Here is a 22,365-nt window from a genome sequence, read left to right on the forward strand (position 1 = left end):
AGAGATAGCCCGCAGGGCCTCTCGCAGCCGAGAGGCCAAATAAACCGTCTAAAGAGCATACTGGGTTGTTGCCTAGAGGGAACTGGTAGCCCTCGAGGCCTCAGCTCGGATCTCCGCTTCCCGAGCGCTGCGATGGGGGCTCATACTGAACCGTTGTCTGCTGTCACACGTAGCAGCAGCCAGGTTAAGGATTCTGCTTTTCGTCCTTGCAGTCCCAGCAGCTCTGCTGCAACGACAGTAGAGCACTACATGCCGCAAGTAGCAGCCGGACACAAAACCTCGCCGCGAAAAACGACGCCCCAGATGCATATTGGCGCTAGCAAGGCCACCCGCGAGGGGCAAATACAGTTGCAGCAGCCCGAAATGGTAGCAGATGGGAGAGTCAGACGCGTTTTCCACGGCTAAACTAGATGACCAATAAGCTCCTTATGTAGAATTACAGCTAATGCTGATGTCTGCACGAGAGCAAGTAGGGGAGAGTCCTACGAAGGCACGTTCCTGATGCCTGTATCGCTTTTGGTGGCTGTTGCAGCATTCAACTCCCTAGACTGTCTGCCCTTATGCTGCAGTCGCTGCCTGAGTGTTTGCCTAACAATCGTGGCTTCCCTTTGCCTCGCCAGTCGCCTGGCGATCCGCCTGCAAGAACGCATCCCGAGCACAAAATGTGCATATAACCATTGAAAACTCTCCAAAGTAACCAGTGTGGGAGCCTTGCACGTGCGGGTCGATGCTTAGCACTAGAGCAAAGGACCAAACGGATGGTGGCTTCGTACCTGCGAGCTTTAGCAGAGGCCCCAAGGGGTGGGTTTGTCCCCGTGCGGCGCTGAAGGCTCCTGCGTCTTTCCAGCTCCTCTCTAGTGACATGCTGCTGCTGCAGTACTGGGGGAAGAGAAGAGAGAAAGCTCAGCTTGAGGCCTGCTTGCTTGATTCGCGGGGCCTTCTTGAGGTAAGCAGCAACCGATGGTGGTACATCTACAACAAATCCTTCGCTGCAGAGTGCTATGCGCCCCAGAAGAGCCAACTGTTGCTGCGAAAGGACTTCCCTGAGGAGCTGCAGAAGGTCACTCCGGGTTTTTAATACCTTGCCCATGGGGTCATAGAATAGGATGGCTACGTAGTTTTGCCTCCCAGATAGACATGAAATCCAAGAGATGCGCTGCTGTCTCTGCAAGAGCAGCGCCAGACCAGCGGCTAGCAGCCGGGGGCCCCACTGTTCTGACTGAACTGAAGCGTACTGCAACAAGGGCCCCAAATCAGATGCGAAAGGAAAAGACACGATGTCCGCTTCTGCAGCACACAGGAGCAGCAAGCCCGCAAAGGGAGATCACACCACCGTCAGGGATGTGAATTGGCGGCATCAACAGCAAGGAGACAGCACCCAGAAAGCAGCCTGCAGCAGCATAAGGGAGCTTCACTATCCTAGCGTTAATAATACACCTAAGAAAGTCAATAAATAGAATATCGTATGGCAATCCCATGAATTCTCAGGCGGCTCCAGAGGCATTCACACTGCACATGCCCTACCTAACCGGTCTAAAAGTTGTTTTCTGACTTCTTCCTCCGACGGCGTCTTTGTGGGTGTGAATGATATTTTCAGCTGCCTCTCCAATCGCCTCAGTTGCCTCCTCTGCGCCTCGTCATACAGTACGACGGCGTCCCCTTGCTCTCCTCCTCGGCCTGTACGACCCACACGGTGTATGTAAACCTCAGGGGAGAGGGGTGGTCCCCACTGGAGTACCAGTCTAACCCCAGGAAAGTCAAGGCCCCTTGCAGCCAAGTCAGAGGCAATGAGGACAGAAAATTGCTTTGCTCTAAACTGAGAGACTGTATGTCTCCTTAGTTGCTGCGGCATCTCCGCGTGAAGGGGCCGTGCCTGCTGCTGCTGCAGCAATGGATGAGCAGCAAGCAAAGACACTTCGTCTCGGCTGCAGCAAAAGATGATACACTGCCCTTCCGGGGGCAACCGCTGCATCAGTAATAATGCTGCACGCCGAGCTCTCTCAGCAGGAGCACGAGGCACACGTGCAGAAAAATGGGAAACAGAAGGGGACAGTTGCGATCCCGAAGAAACTGTTAGGTCTATCAGCACAGCCTCCGCGGACTGCTGCTGATGCTGCTGCTCTTGTAGCTGTTCCTGTTCTTCCTGCTCCTTCTGATCCTGCTGCTGTGCACCGAAAGCATCTTGGATCTGCTTAGAAAGCCACTTCGGCATTGTGGCAGAAGCGAGGATGGTCTGTCTCTTTGAATTAAGCTTTGAGAGGAGAACCTTGATAGGTTCCTCAAACGAAGGCCCCACTAGTTTGTCTGCTTCGTCCAACACCAGGCATTGCAGCTGTTCTAGGTGCAGCAGCTGGCCAGCCTCAGCCAGAGCCTGCACTCTTCCAGGGGTGCCTATAAGCACGTGGGCTCCCCGCTGCTGCAGTAGCACCGGCCCCAATGGGGGTCCCCCTCTAGGGCCGCCCACGGCCACAACGACATGACAGTCAATATTCCCGCGGAACCTGTAGCGTCATCAGAAGCATCAGCATACCGTCAGCCCGCATTGTCTTTAGGCTGTGAAACACATGGATAAATATGAGCAGATGCGGCAGGGCAGTCGCAAGCAGAAAGACATGCCGAAGCAGCACACGTTGTCGCACAAATACCTGTAGAACTGGGCAGCAACTTGTTCGGCAAGCTCCCTGGTTGGTGTGATGACAAGAACTGGCTCTTCACAGGGCCACCGCTGCTGGTGCAACCGCTGCAGCAGCGGCAGCACATAAGCCAGAGTCTTCCCGGTACCCGTAGGAGAGCGAATTAAGGCGCTCCGCCCTGGTACACCAACAAAAAGGACAGTAGCAGCAACAACAATGAAATGCTCAAAGCAAAAAAAGAAGCCAGAAGAGCCTCCTTCGCACATAAAAGCCATCATGCAGCAGTACCACAATCCGCAGATTCTGGACTCGACCCGGCTGGCTGATGCTACTAATGTGGAGTTTCTCACCCGCGACAATATGTGGAAAGGCTCGGCGCTGCACTTGCGTGAGGGCCCCTAATCCCTGATCGGCAAGAGATCGCCTTAAGGCCTCACATAAGAAGCCTTGCTTGCTGCTTCTGCTTCTGCATTCACTAGCCATCGTTTCTTGTTGCTCCTCTGTGTAAGACTCAACTGTTTGTGGTTCCCCTAGAGCGTCCTCTGTTGGAGCAAACTCCTCTGATGATGGCGCTACTCCAATACATGCCTTTCCTTTTCCCCCTTTTCCTGGTGCGTTGGAGCCCTTTGAGGATTTAACAGACCTTGATGGTACTGCTGCTGTTGCTGTCGCTGCGTTTGCATTCTCTACCGCTGGCACTGCAAAACGCAACAGTTGAGGAACACCTCGCCTTCTACAACCCTGAACTGCAGGGTGAAGGTATACATCCTGCTTCTGGTGGCTCTGTCCATGATGAGGACCTGGTTTTTGCTGCTGCAGCTGCAGGTGACGGAAATGCGCCAGGACAGGCGGCCGAAGAAATGTTGTTCCTTTTGGAATACTCTGACCAGGCACTATAGAACGACCGTCAGTGTCACCATTGGTGCTAAACCTTCTGTAGCAACCGATAATGCTCGCCGCATAATGAATACAAGAGCCCCGCTCTAGTCGAACGTAGCGCTCCATCAGGGCCCGTCTTCTACCGTTTCCCGGTATCACCCAGCTTAATGCCGCCCACAAAGGGGCCGCTCCTGTAGGCGTTGCTGCTGGGGAAGCGGCGGGTGTTCCGATTGCAGAAGAAAGGGTTGATGCTTCTGCTGCAGGGGAAGCGATTGCCGCTCCTGCTGCTGGTGAGCAACAGGCCGCTGCGGTGGATCGGAGCCGCTGGAGGGCCTCTCTGTGGGCTGACGAAGCGGCAATCGTCATCATTGTTTGGGGGAGGCCATTTTCTTTGAGGTTCGCTCATAAGCTCCCTCTAGGGGCCGTTGGATCGGTCCCGTTGGGGGCCAACCGGACAGGGGGCCCCGGTCCACGCACAGCTACCTCTATATAGGCCGTCCTCCAGCTTTCATTTCATGAAGCCCCCGCATCTCTAGGCTCCAGCATAAACACTGGTTCTCGCCCGAGTCTGGAAGCTTTCGACATGGGTGGCCCGAGGGGGCCCTCTCAGGGTCCTGGACGTTGAGGTGAGGCACTGATCTCGACAGGATGTAGACTTTTAGGGGACTTAGCCGGCATTAAGTGGGACTCTTGTGAAACAAGAATGATCTGAATGCAAAGGAAGTCGGTTAGGGGCCTTTGGGGGTGTCTCTGCTGTGGCATGTAAGGGGCTCCCTTTTCAGTGGCCCTTAGGGTCACTCTGCTGGTTGCTGGATCATACACTTATGCTATTCGTTGCCAAGTGTATTTTTACGAGCTACTTCTTTGAATAGCTGGTATCCCCTGTTGTACTGTGTAGTTCTGTTCCAGGCTTCCCGCCGGCCCCCCCGCATTACCACCAGGCTCGTGTCATTGAAGCCTTCTTTACGTTGACCACTGATACTCCGTTTCTCCATGCTTGCTAGCTTTTACTGCACCTTTGAGCTTGCTGGATGACTGATGTAGCGGATGCTTGCAAACAGGCTGGTCGGCTACTTTTGATGCATCTGGCGGCCTCCGTACCTGTGTTGCCATGAGTCCGTTGCTCCTTGGGAACCATGAGAAAGCCTGTCGTTGAGTCGGTTCCTTGAAAGCTTGCAGCAGGGATTGCTCTGAATAGCGCGTCTGTGTCCGTCTACTCGAACCTTGTGCCCATGATGGCTGTAAGGGGCTAAGCTATATGTAAGCAGTATCTGATGCACTGATTGTATTTACTTCGCACTTGGCAAGCAATTGGTTAATTTACCTCTTTACATACTTATCCTAGAGTAATGTTTACCCGATTGATGAAGACGCAATCTTACGTTCGTTTGCGCTAGATGCTGTATGCAACTGCCTGTAAATGCTAGAGCTTAGAGAGTGCTGTATTGCGCACCCTAGCGGTCACTCTGCCCTCACGCAAGGAATTCTGTGGGTTGGCATCAGGGGCACGCATGATTCAGTGCAGCTGCTCCCTGATCAGCCACTGTGTAGAGCTCTACATAAGATCTCCTCAAGGAGATAAGTTACATCATACTCAATACAAGCTTTATCGAAGGTGTTTGAAGGTTTTACGAAAGCATTCTTGTCCCTACCTACTCGCGACCCCCAAGAGTTTCTGGCATAGGGGCAGAAACAAAACTAGGGTGCGCGTTGCTGCACTCTCTAATCACTCCAAGCATGCACTGCTAGCTGTACATGGCATTTACCGTACAGGCATACAGCATTAAGTCTTCCTGTATCAACGTGCTCTACAAAAAATCAGGTATACGAACAGGCATTCAACAACTCAGCTCCTCACTGATTCTTAGTTAGAAAGAGCTAGCGGGCTGGAAATTTTTAAAGTGTGGAATAAGCCCGCTAAATAGTTCCCTCTTGATTTGAAAACGGACGACCTCATATTCCGTACCTGTGCGTTAAGATCAGTTGCATGCGTGCCAGCGGGAAAGCTCGCTGCACTGTCGCCGGTCTCTACGCAGGCAGAAGCGCGAAATGGTGCAACTGAGAAAGCAAAACGTGTGCACAGCCGCTAAAGTGGATTCTACGGGAGAAAGGATACATACACTACGTGGGACCAAAATAATACAGCCGTGATAGTGGAAGCGCTTGCTGGCTCCAGAACGCTGAGATCTGTGAGACTCCAGCTGCAAGAAATCAGCAGATAAGTAAAATGTGTACAGGGAACCAAACTACATACTACAATAGCAGGGCTCCGTGCCTCGCGAAGCAGTATCTGCATTCAAACACAACCGTCGCATGCAGAATAGTCGATGTTAAAGCCCCGAAAGAAGCATTAGGAAGAATGTAGGGACAACATAACTGGGAGTGACGGCGCACAAAAATCTGACTATAGAGTGCACGTTAACAGTAACAGCTGGGAACTAGCATTTCATGCACGTCATGCGCTGGGGAAGAGCAAAAACCAAGAAACTCGAGGAATGCCGTCCATGGCGACCAGCGTTGTTAACCAATCCGAGTCTCCAATTCTCAAGCAAGCTGCGAGTCATGCAGCTGCTCCTTCGTCAGCCAATGTTATTGGCGTTCCCAACGCCACTTCACTATGAGCTTTCGTCTACTGTGTCGTTGCCATTCAACAGCCATTAAATAGAGCACTTGCACGGCTTTCTGCTAATCCTCCACTTCTCTACGGCGCACTTGACGGCGAGAGAAAGTCGACGAAGAATTAAAGGAGTTTTGGATTTACTTTAGTAAATCAATACTAAGAGCTCTGTCGCACCTCCAGCTTTTAGGTAATTCGAGAAAAGGTAAAAAAACTCTATCGAATCATTAGTGAATCGCAAAGGGTCTTAGCCTCCTCGCTGTAAATGTATTCATCTCGTCACCGACCCACCAAGACCAGTCTCCAGGATTGAAAAACGTTGTAAGGTCAACCAAGGGCTGAAGGTGGGTCGGGACACTAGAGTTACGCCAACACAAAAGGTGCTAGCACGTCCGAACGTTCCTTCACACCCTACAGAGCTCTCTCTTACGCCCTGAGTAGCGCTGCTCGATATTCGGCGAGGTAAATAAAATGGTATACAGTAACTGGTGTTTAGTGAGAGCCCCTATCATATAAGGGGAACGCTGCATCCACTTCCACGTCACTAGCATCGGCTGTTACAAGGAAATGGTGCTCACATTCAAGCAGGGTGACTACGTAAGAATCGCAAGACCGCCGATAAGCTTACTCGCTGCAGCCTTATCCCTCACGTCACAAGGCATACTGCGTTCTCTTAAGTAGATCAGTCAAAGGGGGAGCGTTCTGAGTAAAACCAGGACTAGAAACTTAATAATACGATGCGAGTCCATCGTACTTCGCAATGTTCTTGCTGGTGCTGAAAGGCAAAGCCCAGGTCCTGATTCATTTGATTTTACCAGACCTTGCTCAATTCTTGTGGCCAAACACACACTCCTGAAAGCACAGTAGCTCTAATGGAAAAAGAACACTTGTGTGCCTTCACGTACCACCCATCACTTCTCTGGCAACGCCCGAAGCTTAGGTCGAAGTAGCTGTACGTGCTCTTAGACGCTTCAGCTGTAGACTACGGCATCGTCCATATAGATTGCCATACCCCCGTCTTTAATAGAATCATTAATTCTCCCAGATTACTTGACCTTCCAGCTCAGCTGGGGCATTCACAAGTTCAATCGGCATACAAACATAATTGAGTCTGCGAGTGCGGGCCTGGAATGATAGCTTTATGCCGGTTATCAGCATACTGGGGAGTTTTCATAAATTGATTGTGCAGTCATTGTCGAGTAGACTGTTGATTTATGTATACGGTTGTCAATCGATTCGTCAGTATGATGCATTGGAATCACAGTTAAGCAATAAGCATTTTTTGGGCTCAAAGTTAACATGCAGCAGCAGCTTTCTGTCTTCTCCAGTACCAACCCCGGGCTATGCCCAAAAGCGTAGGTCGAGCCCTGCACTTTGCCTTAGTGTCATCCCCTAGCGCTCAATATCCTCTCCATGAATTCGGGGTTTCCGACACCGGGGAATATATCTAAGGGCTGACTTGAGGATCGACTCAATACTGTTCGCCGGATGACCCGCAGGTGGCCATCCTGCTTGCAGCTCTCTATGTTTCGCGCTAACGAGGACTTCTGCTTGATCATTGACCAGTCCTGCTGATCCTTAATTACATTTTCAATCAAATCTCCTAAGAAAGGGCCGGCTGCAGAGCTCCTAGTACCTGATTCTTGTAAAATCTTCTCTTACCGCACTGCTGAGCCACCCGCATTCAGACTCTACCTTACCTTACTGAAGTACCGACTCCACTTTGCTCATTATAAATGACATGCACTCTGTCCAAAGGACAAGGAGCTATTGTGTCTTAGTGTACTGTAGGACACTAGCCTCCGCAGTGCACATCGGTAGCCGCACGTACGCAATATATTTGGTCAGCCATTGAATTCGTATGATTAAGTCATGGTTGCACGGATCCAACATCGAAGTCACCGCCCATATTGCTCGGACTTCACTTCTTCTTGAAGCTGCGTTTGGCTGCTTTTGCCTTAACAGTTCTTGCGTTCTGCCGCATTTCAGCAAACCTTAGTCTCAGGGACTGCCCTAACCAATAAAAAGGGAGAGTGCAGTTCTGCACCATCTCATTGGTAAACAGATCCACTTCATATCTGTTCTCAACCGGCGCTGGCAACATTCGGCAATTGATGGGAGCTTTCACTAACGCAGAATTCCGCTTTGGTGAATTTCCAATCGCAGCTCTAATCTGTGTTGCCTCCTTAATTGTGCCGCAGCCTATGGGCGTGTTCCGTTTGCCTGTTGGGCCTCCTCTGCTCAACAAGCCGCCTGCTTCCGCTGGAACCAGTAATGTTGCTCGAGTTCCTCGGCTTCTTACATGCGCGCTCAGTTCTGAATTACATGACCCAATCTTCCACAACCGATGCAGCTGCGCTTTTGGGAACCGGTGTGTGTGACGACTTTGAAGGACGAATCGCCTGGCTTTTTCCTATTCACCCTAGAATGCTTGCTTGGGTTGGTTGCCACAGCCCTGACATCCCCTAGGTCGTAACTCCCAACGTGCTTCTTTCTTATCAGAAAAAAGCAGGTGCGATCATTTGCTTCCAAAACCTGAAATGGTCCACTACTTGGGGAAGCTCCATCGTCCGATTGCTTTGCCGCTGAGTCCCTGCCCTGCACCCACCGGACTCCATGTTCCAGGTAGCCCCGAAACAAGCCAATGAAAAGCAGCTTTTCGCCTCTTTTGTGCCTTTTGCAGACCAAAATATTGTGCCTCTCAATATTGCTATCTATAAATGGATTCCCCGCTTTCAGCCTTCTCAATTCTTCCAAAGCCTTTTGCTGAGCTGATCTAGACATGAAGTAGTGAGTCCAAGCGCGTGTAAATGCTTGAAACACAGTAATCCCGGCAGGTACAGTGCTTGCTTCGTCTGTAAGCATAGAGCCACCACTGAACTGTTTCATTCTTCACTAAGTATACCACAGAAAGCACTCGCCTTTTATCATACTGAGAACCAATCGAAGGCATACCTGCAGCAGGCCGATGAAATATTCAAGCGCTTACCTAAACATCGCTGACAGCACGCTCTACTGGTTTTTCTGACCTCAGCAGCACATCTATAAACCTTAAATCGGCGGTAAACTTGTGTCTTTTTATCACCTGTGGTGCAACTGCGTTCAGCTTAGCTTTCATGCTGGCCTCTACTGCCGCAACGGGCACTCTCCCACACTAAACCTTCATCTTCAGATTTTTAATAGATGGTGCCAAAAATTATCATATTGCTACTACTACGTAGGTTTGCCCAAATCCGGCAATTCATAAATGAGGAAGCCTGACATCTCATTGCACCCAGGGGCAGGTGATAACCGAAGAACACCTACATCAAACCATGGGGTGCTGATAACTTTAGAACTCTATATGTGGTCTCCCTAGGAATTTTTTAGCTCCATACCCAATACAAGCTTTATGTTATGGTACTGAGTGTATCTCGAAAGTGCTTTCCCCTTTTCTTCCCTGTGCTCCTCAAAGCCCCTGACGTACGGGAAAAATAACCGTTCGTGTGCGCGTAGCTGCATTCTCTAACTCTCCAAGGGTTCCCAGTCAGTTCCACATTGCTTTTAGTGCCAATTGGGCGCAATATTGCACCTTCTTGTGTCGAAGGCAACCATTCTTTGCAAGAATAAGATATACGAACAAACAAGGCAATAATTTAGTTCTTTCCTCCCAATTGATTGAAATTCGTGTGGAAGAAATTTTAGACTTCTACAATGCTGCTGCTCCATAGGCTTGCCAATAGCTTCTAAATTCTGAAGTGCCAAATTTAACAATGCAAAACGAAGAACCTAACAATCCCAAGGAGTTGCTTCAACACGAAATGCCTGGTTACGACCACAGAGAAAGGCTTCGGGTGATTAGAAGGCTCCATGCAACGATAGTGTTACCACAGTAGGCGTTTAGTGTTTTTCGCTACATTTTTACGGTGTTGAGTCTCGTATTGTGAAGAAATGCACTGCCACGCTTTCTGCATGCTCATAGATAGGCGCAACACGCACAAACTTGGGAGGCAGTCACGTGCTCACCGATGCATGTAGTAGGAGACAAACGGAAAAATGATTACGCAAATACCAAAGACACAAACAACGACCGACCACTGCTTGACAAGAAGGGCCTCACGTAAATCAGGGGACTGTTGTCCTCTTTTTCCCTGGGGCCTTCATTTGCCGCTTCTTTGACATGTTTCACTGATGGCTGAGCACTAGCTCAGGCGTGTCCTCACCCCTTCACAGTGAGGCAACGAGGCACTTAGGCGGATTACCAAATAGGAAGGCTTCCCATGGACAAGTAGCATGGCGTCGCTAAATTCAGGTCTACAAGAAATCTCAGAATTTGCCGGGCAAAGGCCTGTACAGTCACTTTAATAGTTCTTAGGACGTGCTGCTAAAAAGTGGGACTCTACGACATCACTTCATCAGATGACGTGATATAACGCCTGAGGTGCTCTTTGAGGGCTTAATACTGATCCTAAAGGACCACACAGGAGTAGTACCACACTTCGCGGGGCACATTCCGGCCAGCGTTTTTCCTGCAGTGGTATTATGGCTTGATATTCGCTTTCTGCTGCATACCCACCACTTTCCTTTCTCTTGCCACAACCTTAAACCACATACGAGCCTTAATTTAATTCACTTGGTGATCAAGCAAGTATGGTGTTCCAAGCGTGGCTCTAATGGTTGGTGATGCTGAAGGGGCCGCCTTGAAATGCATCGAGCAAGTCCTTCTCTTCGTCTGTCTAGATAAGAGCCTCCAGTCCCGCTTTTACCGCCTCTCTGTGCCCGTCGAGATCTAGCAGCTCCCTTATTCTGAAGCTCCATGATGCTGAAGCGAAGCAGGTTAACTGGCTGTCCAGGGATTCGGAGGGTTCACATAAGTCCCTGGACTAAAAGGTTCAGCCGCTATTCATGGGTGAACTTTCCGAGAATATTTTAACACAAACTTATCCTGCAGTTGTGTGGCATTGTACAAATGATCTCGCCCCATGATCATCAGTGCCTATAGGCCCATTGTGCTACATGGAACCCTGCTTCATCCCCGTCGTCTGCAGGTAGATATCTTCTGAAGGCTATTTTGAGGGCTTACTAGTGGCCTGAATATCCTGATTCAACTAAATCACCTCATGCGCTTTAAGGCCATGACCACAGAACTTTAGATATGGAAGCGAAGGCAGAGCAGACATGAGAAAAAGCTGATGCCACCATTCTCCACAGGGAACGTAAGCTTTGTCTCATTATAGTTCCATCTTGGAAAATGAGAATTTTGTTTTTCTTGCCTCTGGCTCGTGCAACGATTTATCTCTTCGTGATTACACATGGCGCTATATTATGACCGGACAACGTCACGAGCTCTTCTGGCTCTGTAAGTTCATCATGAAACGTAGGATCTACAAGGTTCCACACGTTCCTTTGCCTAGAGGTTCCTCTGGCGCCTCAGGACTCACGGCACCTCTAGAAGTCTCATGCGCCACACAAGTCACACCCCTCGGGAGCTCTCATCGTCCTGCTTACCTTACCGCTCGCATATGGTATCTCCTACCAGCGCTCCTTGCTCATGACCTGTACGCATGGAGTGTTGACTGCTTGTGAAACCTATACTAAGACAACTGCCAAAGCCAAGGTAATTGTTAGACAGGAAAATTTCAGCGGTAAGATCTGCAGCAAAGTGCTTTTGAACGCACATTCAACTCGAAAAAGATCCTCTGTACATTCCAGTGTCCAAATTAACTGAGTCAGACTAATATGCCAAACGAGAAACTGGAAAGAGCATAAGTGAGGGAATCGAAGTTTGCAACAGTGTAACTTTCATTAGACGCCGAAACCCCACTTGTTGCACCCCAAAGGGCATCCGCCGTGGAAGTCTTCATTTCATATTTTGGAACTTCAGCAAGTCTTGGACAAGCTATGAAAATAATGTAATTGAAGGTGTTTCTTTGTTAGATAGAGAAACGCTCCCCGGCGATTTTGAAAAGGGCTATCGACTCGCCAAGCACGCTCCACAGCTAACCAGCAACTCACTGCAAATAATCTCGGAATTCCATCAATTCTGATCATGCCCAGGGCAGCTTGTACCCCAAAATCCTCAAATAGGTGTATACACTCCTGGGGGACCGATCAGGATCGATTGCGCCGACTAGAGTGAAGCGCTTTTTTATTAGCTTCACAACATGCGCTCTGCGCTGGTTATGCACATGCGACTCACCAAATCAATATTCTACGTGAAGCACTTTGGTAGACGCCACCTACAACTACGTTTGCACACGGGACTTGAGCGCCCAGCAATCATGTCAAAATGCCTCGATTTCTTTCAGCTTCTCCCGGTTATAGGTATCTTACTCCTCCAGACTCAGCCGAAGGCCCCATGAGGCGCACCACCCTCGAAGTGTGGTATATCAATTATCTATATGCCTATGCCCAAGAGAGCATAGCCTCAAGTTTTGCTGCACTTTTGAAACCAACCGGAATTTTTTCTAGCCTTAGAAGCACTCCGGTGTCTTAAGAAATACTGGTGATCCTTTCAGTCTCGCGAAACTCACTAGAAAGTATTCATTTCCCCATATCCAGGTGTGCACGCCCGCTTAAATTTAGATCGTTCCAGTCAAATGTCTGTCGAAACCTCTCTACTATCTCGGTCTAACTACATAATTTGAGAGGTTAGAAGACCTATGACCACTATCACTCTTAGGGCCCCTCCCGCGCTTACCAGCCAGACGGTCGTAATGGCCTACACTACGGGGAAACTGACAAACGGGATGGTCTCGATGGGGCAAGTGCTCCCTTAAAAAACCGACGAGGGTGGGGCGGGCGAAGGGCCCTAGCGTCTAGTGCCCCTCTTCCGGCCCATAAAGTTTCCACAGCTCCTAACAATCCCCTATCGCCCGTTCTCTGTACTGTTGGTCCATCCCTTTTAACCCCGACAGAGCAGGGGCTGCAGACAGATGCCCTTCCCATGCGCCAAATCTGAAACAAAGACTTACGCGGGCAGCACCTCACCAATCTGCGGATGCAATGTAATTTGTCTGCAATCAAGAACAGAGTTACGATAAGCTTGGATTCTTCGCCCCAGCCTCTGTCCTCTTGTGCTGTTGTAATAGCCCTGTCACTGCTACAGCTGCATCCCTATACACTGCGCAATTGTATGAACATCAACGTACATCCGAGCAATCGGACATGTACATACACAAATACGCATTGCCCTGTATATATCGAGGCGTAGACCTGTGTTCTTGAATAAGCTCACTCAAGCTAAACGTAAGGGTGTGCACAGTTGAATCTGTGGGATGCGGTACTGCAGCGAACACAAAATCTAATGCCAAAGGGAGTGAAGCATGGCTGTAGCCGTCCCACTTGCCACCCTCATGAGTCAAAGATACCCGAGTCCCCTCGAGGGTTCACTCTGCCCCTCAGCTCTCCAGCCGCCCTCCTTGGTGTTTGCTGCACCTGCAAGTTGCGTTCTTCCCCCCGCTGATGACAATGCAAACCCGGATCTGACATAAGGGCGATAGCATCTGCAGCCCGGCGCTCCTTGAGCTCAGCGAGGCTTATTAGCTGCCGCTGCTTCGCCCCGGTACAGCATAGGGCCTTGTCCCGGCATAGCAGAGCCTCTTTTCTTAACTTAGCTGCCTCCTCTGCTAATGCTTGGTCAGCCTGAGCACCCAAGACAGCGACCTCTTCACGAGAACATAGTCAGAAAGGCCTTGAATCGTCCTCTCACAAGGGGATAGCTGCCCTACAGGATATGAGAGACGTGCTGCTGCCGCAGCCTGCCGGTGTTTTGAAGACTCACCTGCGAAGGCATAGAGACTCCAGTAGTCATCGGTTTCCCCATGAGCGTCGCGTGCCCCTCGAATTGCTCCCTCGGGGTATCTGATATCACCTGCTGCTGCAGAGCGCCATCCCGACCGATGCCCGAGGCTTCAGAGCCCCTGGCTGCCTCCCGCTGGTATGCCTGTGGAAACAACACAGAACCAAGCATAATTAATTGCATCTCGATCAGCCCATATGGGGCGTATCTACATTTAATGTTGCGGCTGCTACTGCTTTGGGAGGTCCCGACAACCATCGGAGTAACGCGCTTACACATACATCGCCGTACACTTCCTGCTGCGGAGGATGCTGCTGGTATTGTTGTCGCTGCAGGTGCTGAAAACAATCCCACAAAATCTGGACCACGCTTAATTGCCCGTTCGCATGGAAAGTCATAAACCTCCAGAGCAGAAAAAGCCCAAATGATCTATCGCACCTGTGTGCTGTAGGAGGCTTCGCTGCTACCCGAGGGGCGGCTATACAAGGCCGACTCCCCGCGTGTGAATATGGGTTCGTCAGACTCAGCATGCTGGTGCTGATGTAACTGCTGATGCTGCTGCATCTCCGGTTCCTGCATCTGCTGCTGCTTCTGCCGGATTGCATCAGCAAGAGCTTGAGCCTCAGACTCGAGTCGCTCAGCCATGGCTAGCAGAGCCCGCTGCTTACCACCCTTCACACAGGTTGCTTTATCCCTTCGTTCTGCTGCGGCAGCTAGCAATTCAGCTATACGCCCTTCGTTTAAAGCTTCCTGCCAAAAAAGCCGCAGCGATATCCCACTCGACATGCGCCAAGAGATACGGAAGCTCAATTCAAGACAGCGAGTGGTATTGCGCTACTATATCTCGTGACTCTGTGGCCGCAGTCAACGTCTGTTTATGTGAGGCCTCTGCAGACTCACGGCTCCTCTAGGGCTATGCATATTCGGGAGAGACGCTATGTCCGACATGAGTGGTCCCCTTGCTGAGGTCATGTTCGCATCGCTGCCTGCTGGAGAGAGGGGTCCCACCGAACCCGCCTGATTGACTCCTTCGTCTGCCGCTTCGGCCATAGCCAGCAGCCTGGCGGCCTCTTGCTCTCGCATCTCCGCAACCTTTAACCTGAAGGACTGTTGGGCCCCTCGTACACAGGTGGCCCGGTCCCTGTTGAGCAGGGCCTCTTGCTGCAACCTTCTCGCCTTCTCCCGCAAGGATGCGGAAGTACTGTCCTGTGGTAGCAGCACCAGCACCAACATCTGGAACGAATTGTGACGAGCTACGACAAGTGGGGCGTCCGCAAGGTATAGGATCCTGGGGACCACTTGCGATTAAAAGGCAATAAAATGCAGCATCAGCTGCCGGGTGAAGCAACAACATTGCGACGGGCAGCTTGTCCAGCTGATCGATAATAGTCACTGCAGCTCCTAGTATGGCACGGTGGAGGCCTCGAATAACTTACTGAGGAGTTGCTTAATGTCGAAGAGTCTGAGCGGAGGACAGGTGGGCCCCCTTGCCCAACCGCCTCAATATGCTGCTGCTTGAGCTCTGCTTCACCGCTAGCAGCGGCTTCGTCCCTTAGGGTGCGCTGCCTGCGCCTCTCGTCCATGCGCTCGATCTGCAACAGAAAAGATGACCATAGAAATCTAAAGCACAGGTCCAGACACTGGGCTTCAAAAATCCATACCCAATAACAAGACTTAAAGCATATCCATCTGTTGAATGTACACATTTTCATCTACGACGGGAACCAGCGCATACAGAGAGCGACCACAAAGACACCGGGGAGTGCGAGGTTGGGAGCGGAGTGAGGGCAGTTCCTATGTAGAGGTGGAAGAGGAGGGAATGAGAGCTCACAAAGCCATTCATCTTGAAAGAAGGACTTTAATTATGAAGGAGAAAAATGGAATAACCCTGCACTGTGGGAGCAGTAAGGGCTACTGAAGACTGTTGGGGGGCCTGCTGCGTTTTGTGCCGAGGCCTGAAGTACGGAAAAGTTAATGAAAAAAGTAAAAGGCACAATAAAAAAATAAGAAAAAAGCGGAAGACAATCAGCACGTCCCTGTGGGGCGCCCCACGTCGGTGTGGTTGCTGGTTTGCTGGTACACCCACTTCCCGCAGCTGGTGCAGATGTGGCTGCTGTTGTCAGTCGAACCAGCAGCAACACGTCTAAAGATCTGTCGTTCTTGCCTTAATCACTGATTTCTGACTATTTTGCCTACGGGAAGGACCATCGAGAGCCTTAGCGTCCTTGTGGTGAACCCGTTGAGCACGTTTTTGTGTACTGCTTGTCTTCTAGGGACCTTCATTGCAGCGCGCCGATGCTTGAAACACTCAACCAACTACACAAGCACGCAAACGTCCTTGCGCTTATTGCAGCGACGCGAGCACAGCTGAGCTCTCTTCTCCCTTCTCACCCTAACCCTAATCCCCATGATCTTTTGTAGGATAATAAACATTTGTGTATCACTGCAAGCTCCACCTAGCCCTATTCTACTAGTCATCTTCAATAAAGCTTAGTAACCAATTGACTACTTGGCCTGTCTTTTTGTTCATTTCCTCGTAGTGCCCAAGTGTGAGCCTCATTTCCTTACAACAACCGATGCTAGTGACTTCGGGCTGGATGCGACGTTCGCCCAAGATGATATGGGCCCTCACTAAACACCAGTTACTGCTTACCATTTTCATTACTTCGCCGAAATTGCGAGCAACGCCACTCAGGGCATGATAGAGTACTCTGTACGTTGTGAAGGAACGTTGTAAAGCTATTTGTGTTGGCGTAATTCTACTGTCCCGACCCACCTTGAGGCCTTAATTGACCTTACAACGAGTCTTCAGGACTTAGATAGCCTAAGAAGTTTCCGCTGACTTTGGCGCCTCCCGCAGTACGACTTTACTACGAAGTATATTAAGGCATCGTTAGCTTGGTCGCCAACGCGCTCTCTTGAGTCCCACCAGCTGATTATTGTGCAGCGCAACCACACTTGCCTATAAGAATTTACTTTCTTCCAGATTGTTTATGTCCTGTGCTTTTCACGTCTCTGCTTCCGCTATTATTGCCAAAAATCTAGAATGAGAAGAGGGTTAATCCTTGCCGGGGGGGAGGATGGCTTGCTGTGCTTCAAAACAAAGGGGGGCTTTGCTGCTTGTACATTTCCGACCTCACTTCCCCGGGCCTTTACGTGCAAAACACATAATCATGTTTTCTTGGGTCACGATCGAATTTACACTACAATGGAAAGCTCACGTGGTCTTTTGGTGTCCTTTCTCGCGGCAGAGGAGTATGGAGTGTCGTGCCCAGATTGCCAGCCGCTAAAGCCGCGCCCCTCTTCTAAATTAAGCCTTTTGCACAACATGCCAGTTAATGCAAGAGTTTGGACTGGGCTGGCTATAGACTATTGTAGGACCGAACGAGGTTCAGGGTCAGAATAGTATTTACGTCGTTGTCGACAGATGTAGCATATATGTCCACTGTATCGATTTATCCAACTCTTTCACTGTTCAGAAAACTCTTCAGCTTTTTGTTACTTATACCTTGGGGATCCAAAGTTTTCTCAGCAGCATCATTACGGATGGGGATCTGAAGTTCGGCAGTGCGTTGTCGGCTTGTATGACCCGCCTACATAGCGCACAAGCCGCATTCTTCACACGCGGTTTCGAATCTATGCTTACAAAAATCGAACGGCTAGACTGGATTGTCTTCTGTATGCTGATTGGGTTCATAATCGAACTGTGCACCTGCTTATCCATTGTTAGCCTGCAACCTTGTGTGACAAAGAGGAGCCTTTCTCCGATTCGAATCTCTACCTGAGAGTCGGAACTCAGAGAACAGCTCGCTAGCGCAGGCGAATGCTTGCGCAAAGTTCAAGAAAAACCTGCAGGGATTGTGATAAACAGCACTCGGCTATGCATGTCAATCCTGGAGACTGGTCTTGGTGAGTAGGCACCATTTAGAAGGTGAACCAGAGTGTGAAAAACTAAACACATTTGCAGCCAGGCGGCTGCTATCATTAGTGTTCATTTTACAAGAGAGCGCTACCTTTGATTCTATTAACTTCCCTATAAGCTAAAGGTGCCACAGGGCTATCAATATTTCCTTCCTAAAGCGGCTTCGAAACTCAATAATTCTTTGTGGACTGCATGGTACAGGTAAGTGACTGATGCAGAAGCAGCTCAACCCAACAGACCCTTGAGGCTGCTGGACTAGAAAACTGTTGAGCACCGATGATGCAGTAGACAACGGTTTTTGGTGAACTGGGGTTCGGAACACGAGCCCCTTGGCTGCCAAAGGAGCGGTTGCAGGCTTTTTTGCCTGCGCAAGAATTTGCAGCTTTCTTTGATTAGCAGCTCTGGTCTCTATGAACGGCATTGCTCGTAGTCTATGGTATTTGTCGTTTCCTCGAGCTTGTTCTCTGACTGAAAGGGCTGCATCCATCGTTGTGTATTGTTCTAAAAATTCCGATATGGTATTGCTTGAAGGCATTCTCTGAGCTCATGTTTATTAATATTAAGCTCTTGGCTACATTTGCTCCATACTCTATCTTATGTCTCTTGTGGGCCCTGAAAATAGATGCTGGATTCACCACCTGTACATGCATGCAAACATATCTTTGAGCCGCGAAAGCACTGCTCAAACGACGTGTATTCTGGCAACCTTAGCTTATTTTACTTGTCCCTGTTTTCTAGAAGTTAGATGCTTACACATTTCAACGCTTTGACGACAACAAGACACCGCACCGCTGCCGTCGCGTTGGCCTGGTCACCTGTTGGTTGCTGCGTGTTGTGTGCAGCTTTTTACCCCTCGGCTTTTCTTAATCAGATGATTTCCACTTATTGTTCTCAGGTTGTTTTGCGAGCTTCTTCCTGCCTGGGGAGTGTTGATAAGGCGGAATGAATTTCGATGCCCTAAGGGAAGCCTGTCCTGACGGACTGGCACGGAAGACGAAGGCCTTGGTTTAACGTTGGAAGGAAAGAAATGTAGCTGCTGGTGCTACCCGACCACTTTCCACTGCACTGTTTATATTTAATTAAGACATAATGAATTTACCTACACATTTTGCAGTTCATGCATGATATTTGGTGCGGAATAGAGTCCATTAATACAACAGCGCGCACTCTGACAGGTCTCCCCCTCAGACAAGGACCCTGGAAAACCAGCACAAGAAAACAGGCGAGTTCATATGTAAGAAAAAGCTACTACCACTTTTTCAAATTTTCGGTTGAATCTCCCCATGGAGGCCGTACATGGGGAGATACATTGAGGGCTCTTAGCTCCATCGAGACCCTAGGCTACAATATGTAGCCTTTCTACAAGCTTTTCTTTCAGCATGGGCTTTTCTATCGTCCACTTACTAATAAGGAGTAAATAAGGTACAAAAAATTGGGCCACGGTAGCTGATGAGACTGCAGGCTGGCCAGAGAAGAGCGGCGGAGGGGCTGTTCTGAAAGCCAAAGGAGAGACTTGGGAAACTTGTATAATAGTAAACTAAACATACTCATTATACAATCAGAAAAGTAAAAGCAATGGATTTCAATGTTGTAGACAGGCCTATGGGAAGTAGGTTGGTGGTGATGCTCTATGCCGCACAAGACTGCTTTGGAACCTGCATTCATCTGCCCTTGAGCGTGCCCGGCGCGATCGTGTAGGAAAACTTGGCACTCAGCAACAGACTACCAGCTGTAGCTATTTGGAGTGGTTGTTATTGTTGGGGATCATTTCTGCCATGGGCCTAAGGTGGTACTATAAGGAATAGGTGCTAAGGCTATCGGAGGGACCTAATGAACTCTTTGACAGTTTTCGTGATCCTCGTAAGTCTAGTGTTTCTTCAAGGTGGCGATTATTGAAAAGGTGTACAACAGGTTTACTCTGTATATAGTGGCAGATAGACTCCAGAGTTTTCCGCTAACGCACGAAACTAGTGACTTACGAATACAGGTCTCCTTGGTCCCTCTACAAGGCGGATCGGCAGCTAATGCGTAGCTGGGTACAATGCAAATCTGATCTTTACAACAAAACGGCATGCTGGGTCAATTTATACAATCAAGGTCGCTCAGTCGCAATCCCTAGGGGGGACGATTTAGCCTAAAATTCGCTTGCTGCACCTTGATCATTGCTGATTTCTTTGTCCAGTTTAAGCGATTCAGTAAAATTCATAGCAGCAGGGGCTGAAAGACTATCTCTCATTGGTCAGCTCAACATCAATTACGCAGCATCGATAGATCAAATCCAGGCAAAGGTCAAAGAGGGGAATTCTTGAAGCAGCTTGCCAAGGTGGAAATAAGGGCTACTATTTGAACAAAAGGCGCAGCGCAAAGGCACAACAGGCAACGCTCGATTCATGCGAACTGTGTTCTGTGCATACTTGCCCAAGCGGATGGGTACCTGCGCCACAATGGTCCCGATGGTACGGAACGCATCTCACATTAATAAGCAGTGACTTGTTCCGCTGTACAGCCTCTATTTCGCTGCACTAATAGCTTAAACGTCTTGGCTAAAGTTAATTAGAGTATGCGCTACTTCGTGTCTAAGCTTGCCTGCTCACCAGCCTACACACGGTTGGGCTTGCACGGGGGAATTCGGTGACGGGACATCACAGGGTTCACAGAACTTGGAAACGCCTTTCCCTTCGCCTGCTCATCAGACGTAAGCACTGAATTAAATCATTTTGATTAATTCGCTATCGACAGTTATTGTGAAACTAGTTACTAGGGATCGCTCCATATCCAGAAGGCAAAGGTTTTCATCGACAACCTCCATAGCAGATAACAGGTCTGGAGGCCTTGGTGAAATAATAGCTCTTGGCTTCTTAATGACCCGGTATTTAGCATACTGAGTTTGTATGGAGGCACCCATGTCATTAATATTCTTATAGGCTGCCCTAGTGTGTCCAGGGCATGGCGAGGCACACCATGGCCCTCTGTACACGGAAAACAGCCTCCCTGTAAATTTATAGGCTTTCTGAAGACCACATCATACAGTACAACAAGCCCTTCACCAAAAAGTGGCAGCCTTCTTCTAGGTTTAGCTTCCTTGTCTTCCTAATAGCGGTTTAAGTAATGAACATTTTTGATTTGAATACCGCTTCCTATTCTATGGGTAGAAGACAAGCTTCTGAGTAGATTTTAGCCAGCTTACACGCCTGCCCCTTTAAAAGCCGTCTATTCTCCCTTCCAGTGTGGCGTACGCTTACAAAACGGAGCCGTGTAAAAGCTCCACAGAGAGACCATCTTCATGTGACTCATTTAAAAGGTCAGCACTTTCGTTTAGTTGTGATGCTGCTGTGATTCAATTATTTTATCCTTATTACAGACTCTTGCAGCCAGGAAAATATGTCTTAAAATTGCTGTTCTCTGCTTTGTTATTGGAATGTCCTGTGAGATGCGGCCTAAGACGTATGAGCTTGCAATATCAGTTCAGGCATTAGGCCGCTTTGCCCTATGTATTTGTTTTTAAGTTAGGAATACTGTGAGTCCACCCTGCGGCATTGGCCCAAAAGTAAAAAGCCAGGCCCCCTGAGTCGGGTAAATATTTCTCATTTAGAGAACTTTCGTGCCACTGGCTTTTGTAGCTCACAACGCCTCCAACACTATAAGTTACATTGTCGTCTTGGGCTGCTAGCTCGTAAAGAGGCTTGAGGCGGGGGAAGGTGGGCTACGCGTGTTTTGACCAGCTGCCTAGAACGAAGGCCCCCATGAGGCTCGAGATATACGGAGGTGCGTGTTGAGACTCACTGCCAAGTAAAAGTCAGCTCGGTGGAGTAGAACATACAAGTTTGCCACCATAATATAACTGCGTTCCAGAGCTGGTCATGTTGCACTTTGGGGCCTCAAGGGGCACGGCATATAAGGAATTTTGGCCTTACTTAGATCTGGGGGCTCAACATATAAGTACATATATACATACTTGTCCATTCAGCCGTGAAGCTCAGGTATTAGGAACACTATTTTAGTTTTGTCACCATCAAGCTCATCTTGGTGAAACAACAGAAAAGCAAGATTCATTGCAGCACCAGCCCGTATGATGAAGCTACTTAACAGCATCGACGTCCAACTGCGCGCGAAAGCAGCAATAGGACCCACATAAGCAACAACGTAGAAATCTAATGTAATCTCTTGTGATTAGTGGCCCCGATTGCCCCACTTTTGCCGCTAAATTGTAATAATCTTTTGTTCCTCCCCATGAATAATATGGAGTACACTTTTTGGCCTCCGAGATGGATTTATTTGGGCAATACACCAAGACAATATGGAGGAGTCAAAGTGCACAAGATAGGAGAGTTTTTCGGGGCTTTCTGATGCAAGATGTCTTTGTCGTACAAAGTGAAGCTCTCACTTTGATGAAATCACCACAGGATAGAACAAGATCTCAGAACATTAATTCCCTGCTCAACACCCTACATCAACTCATCTTCGAACAAGGTTGGTGGCATGTGGTCTATTGGGATTACAGAAGCAGCAAGAGTTTACAGGCCAAGCAAAATCG

General features: G+C 49.2%; 2 protein-coding genes across 2 annotated transcripts; both read right to left on the reverse strand.

The window, feature by feature from the left end:
• Positions 1-482: 482 nt before the first annotated feature.
• Positions 483-3,918, reverse strand: LOC34618105 (RNA helicase CrhR). The gene is made up of 7 exons (XM_026334932.1): positions 3,835-3,918; positions 3,717-3,766; positions 2,984-3,567; positions 2,646-2,811; positions 1,525-2,501; positions 774-1,287; positions 483-636 (listed from the first exon to the last, which is right to left on the reverse strand). Exons 1-7 carry the CDS (start codon positions 3,916-3,918, stop codon positions 483-485), a joined length of 2,529 nt encoding a protein of 842 aa, XP_026190717.1.
• Positions 3,919-13,461: 9,543 nt separating this feature from the next.
• Positions 13,462-15,752, reverse strand: LOC34618104. Its single transcript, XM_026334933.1, has 5 exons — positions 15,741-15,752; positions 15,346-15,501; positions 14,810-15,115; positions 14,462-14,659; positions 13,462-13,773 (listed from the first exon to the last, which is right to left on the reverse strand). Exons 1-5 carry the CDS (start codon positions 15,750-15,752, stop codon positions 13,462-13,464), a joined length of 984 nt encoding a protein of 327 aa, XP_026190718.1.
• Between the last annotated feature and the right edge of the window lie 6,613 nt (positions 15,753-22,365).

This window comes from Cyclospora cayetanensis, unplaced genomic scaffold (genome assembly GCF_002999335.1).
Source record: "Cyclospora cayetanensis isolate NF1_C8 unplaced genomic scaffold, CcayRef3 CcayRef3_contig_54, whole genome shotgun sequence".
NCBI lineage: Eukaryota > Apicomplexa > Conoidasida > Eucoccidiorida > Eimeriidae > Cyclospora > Cyclospora cayetanensis.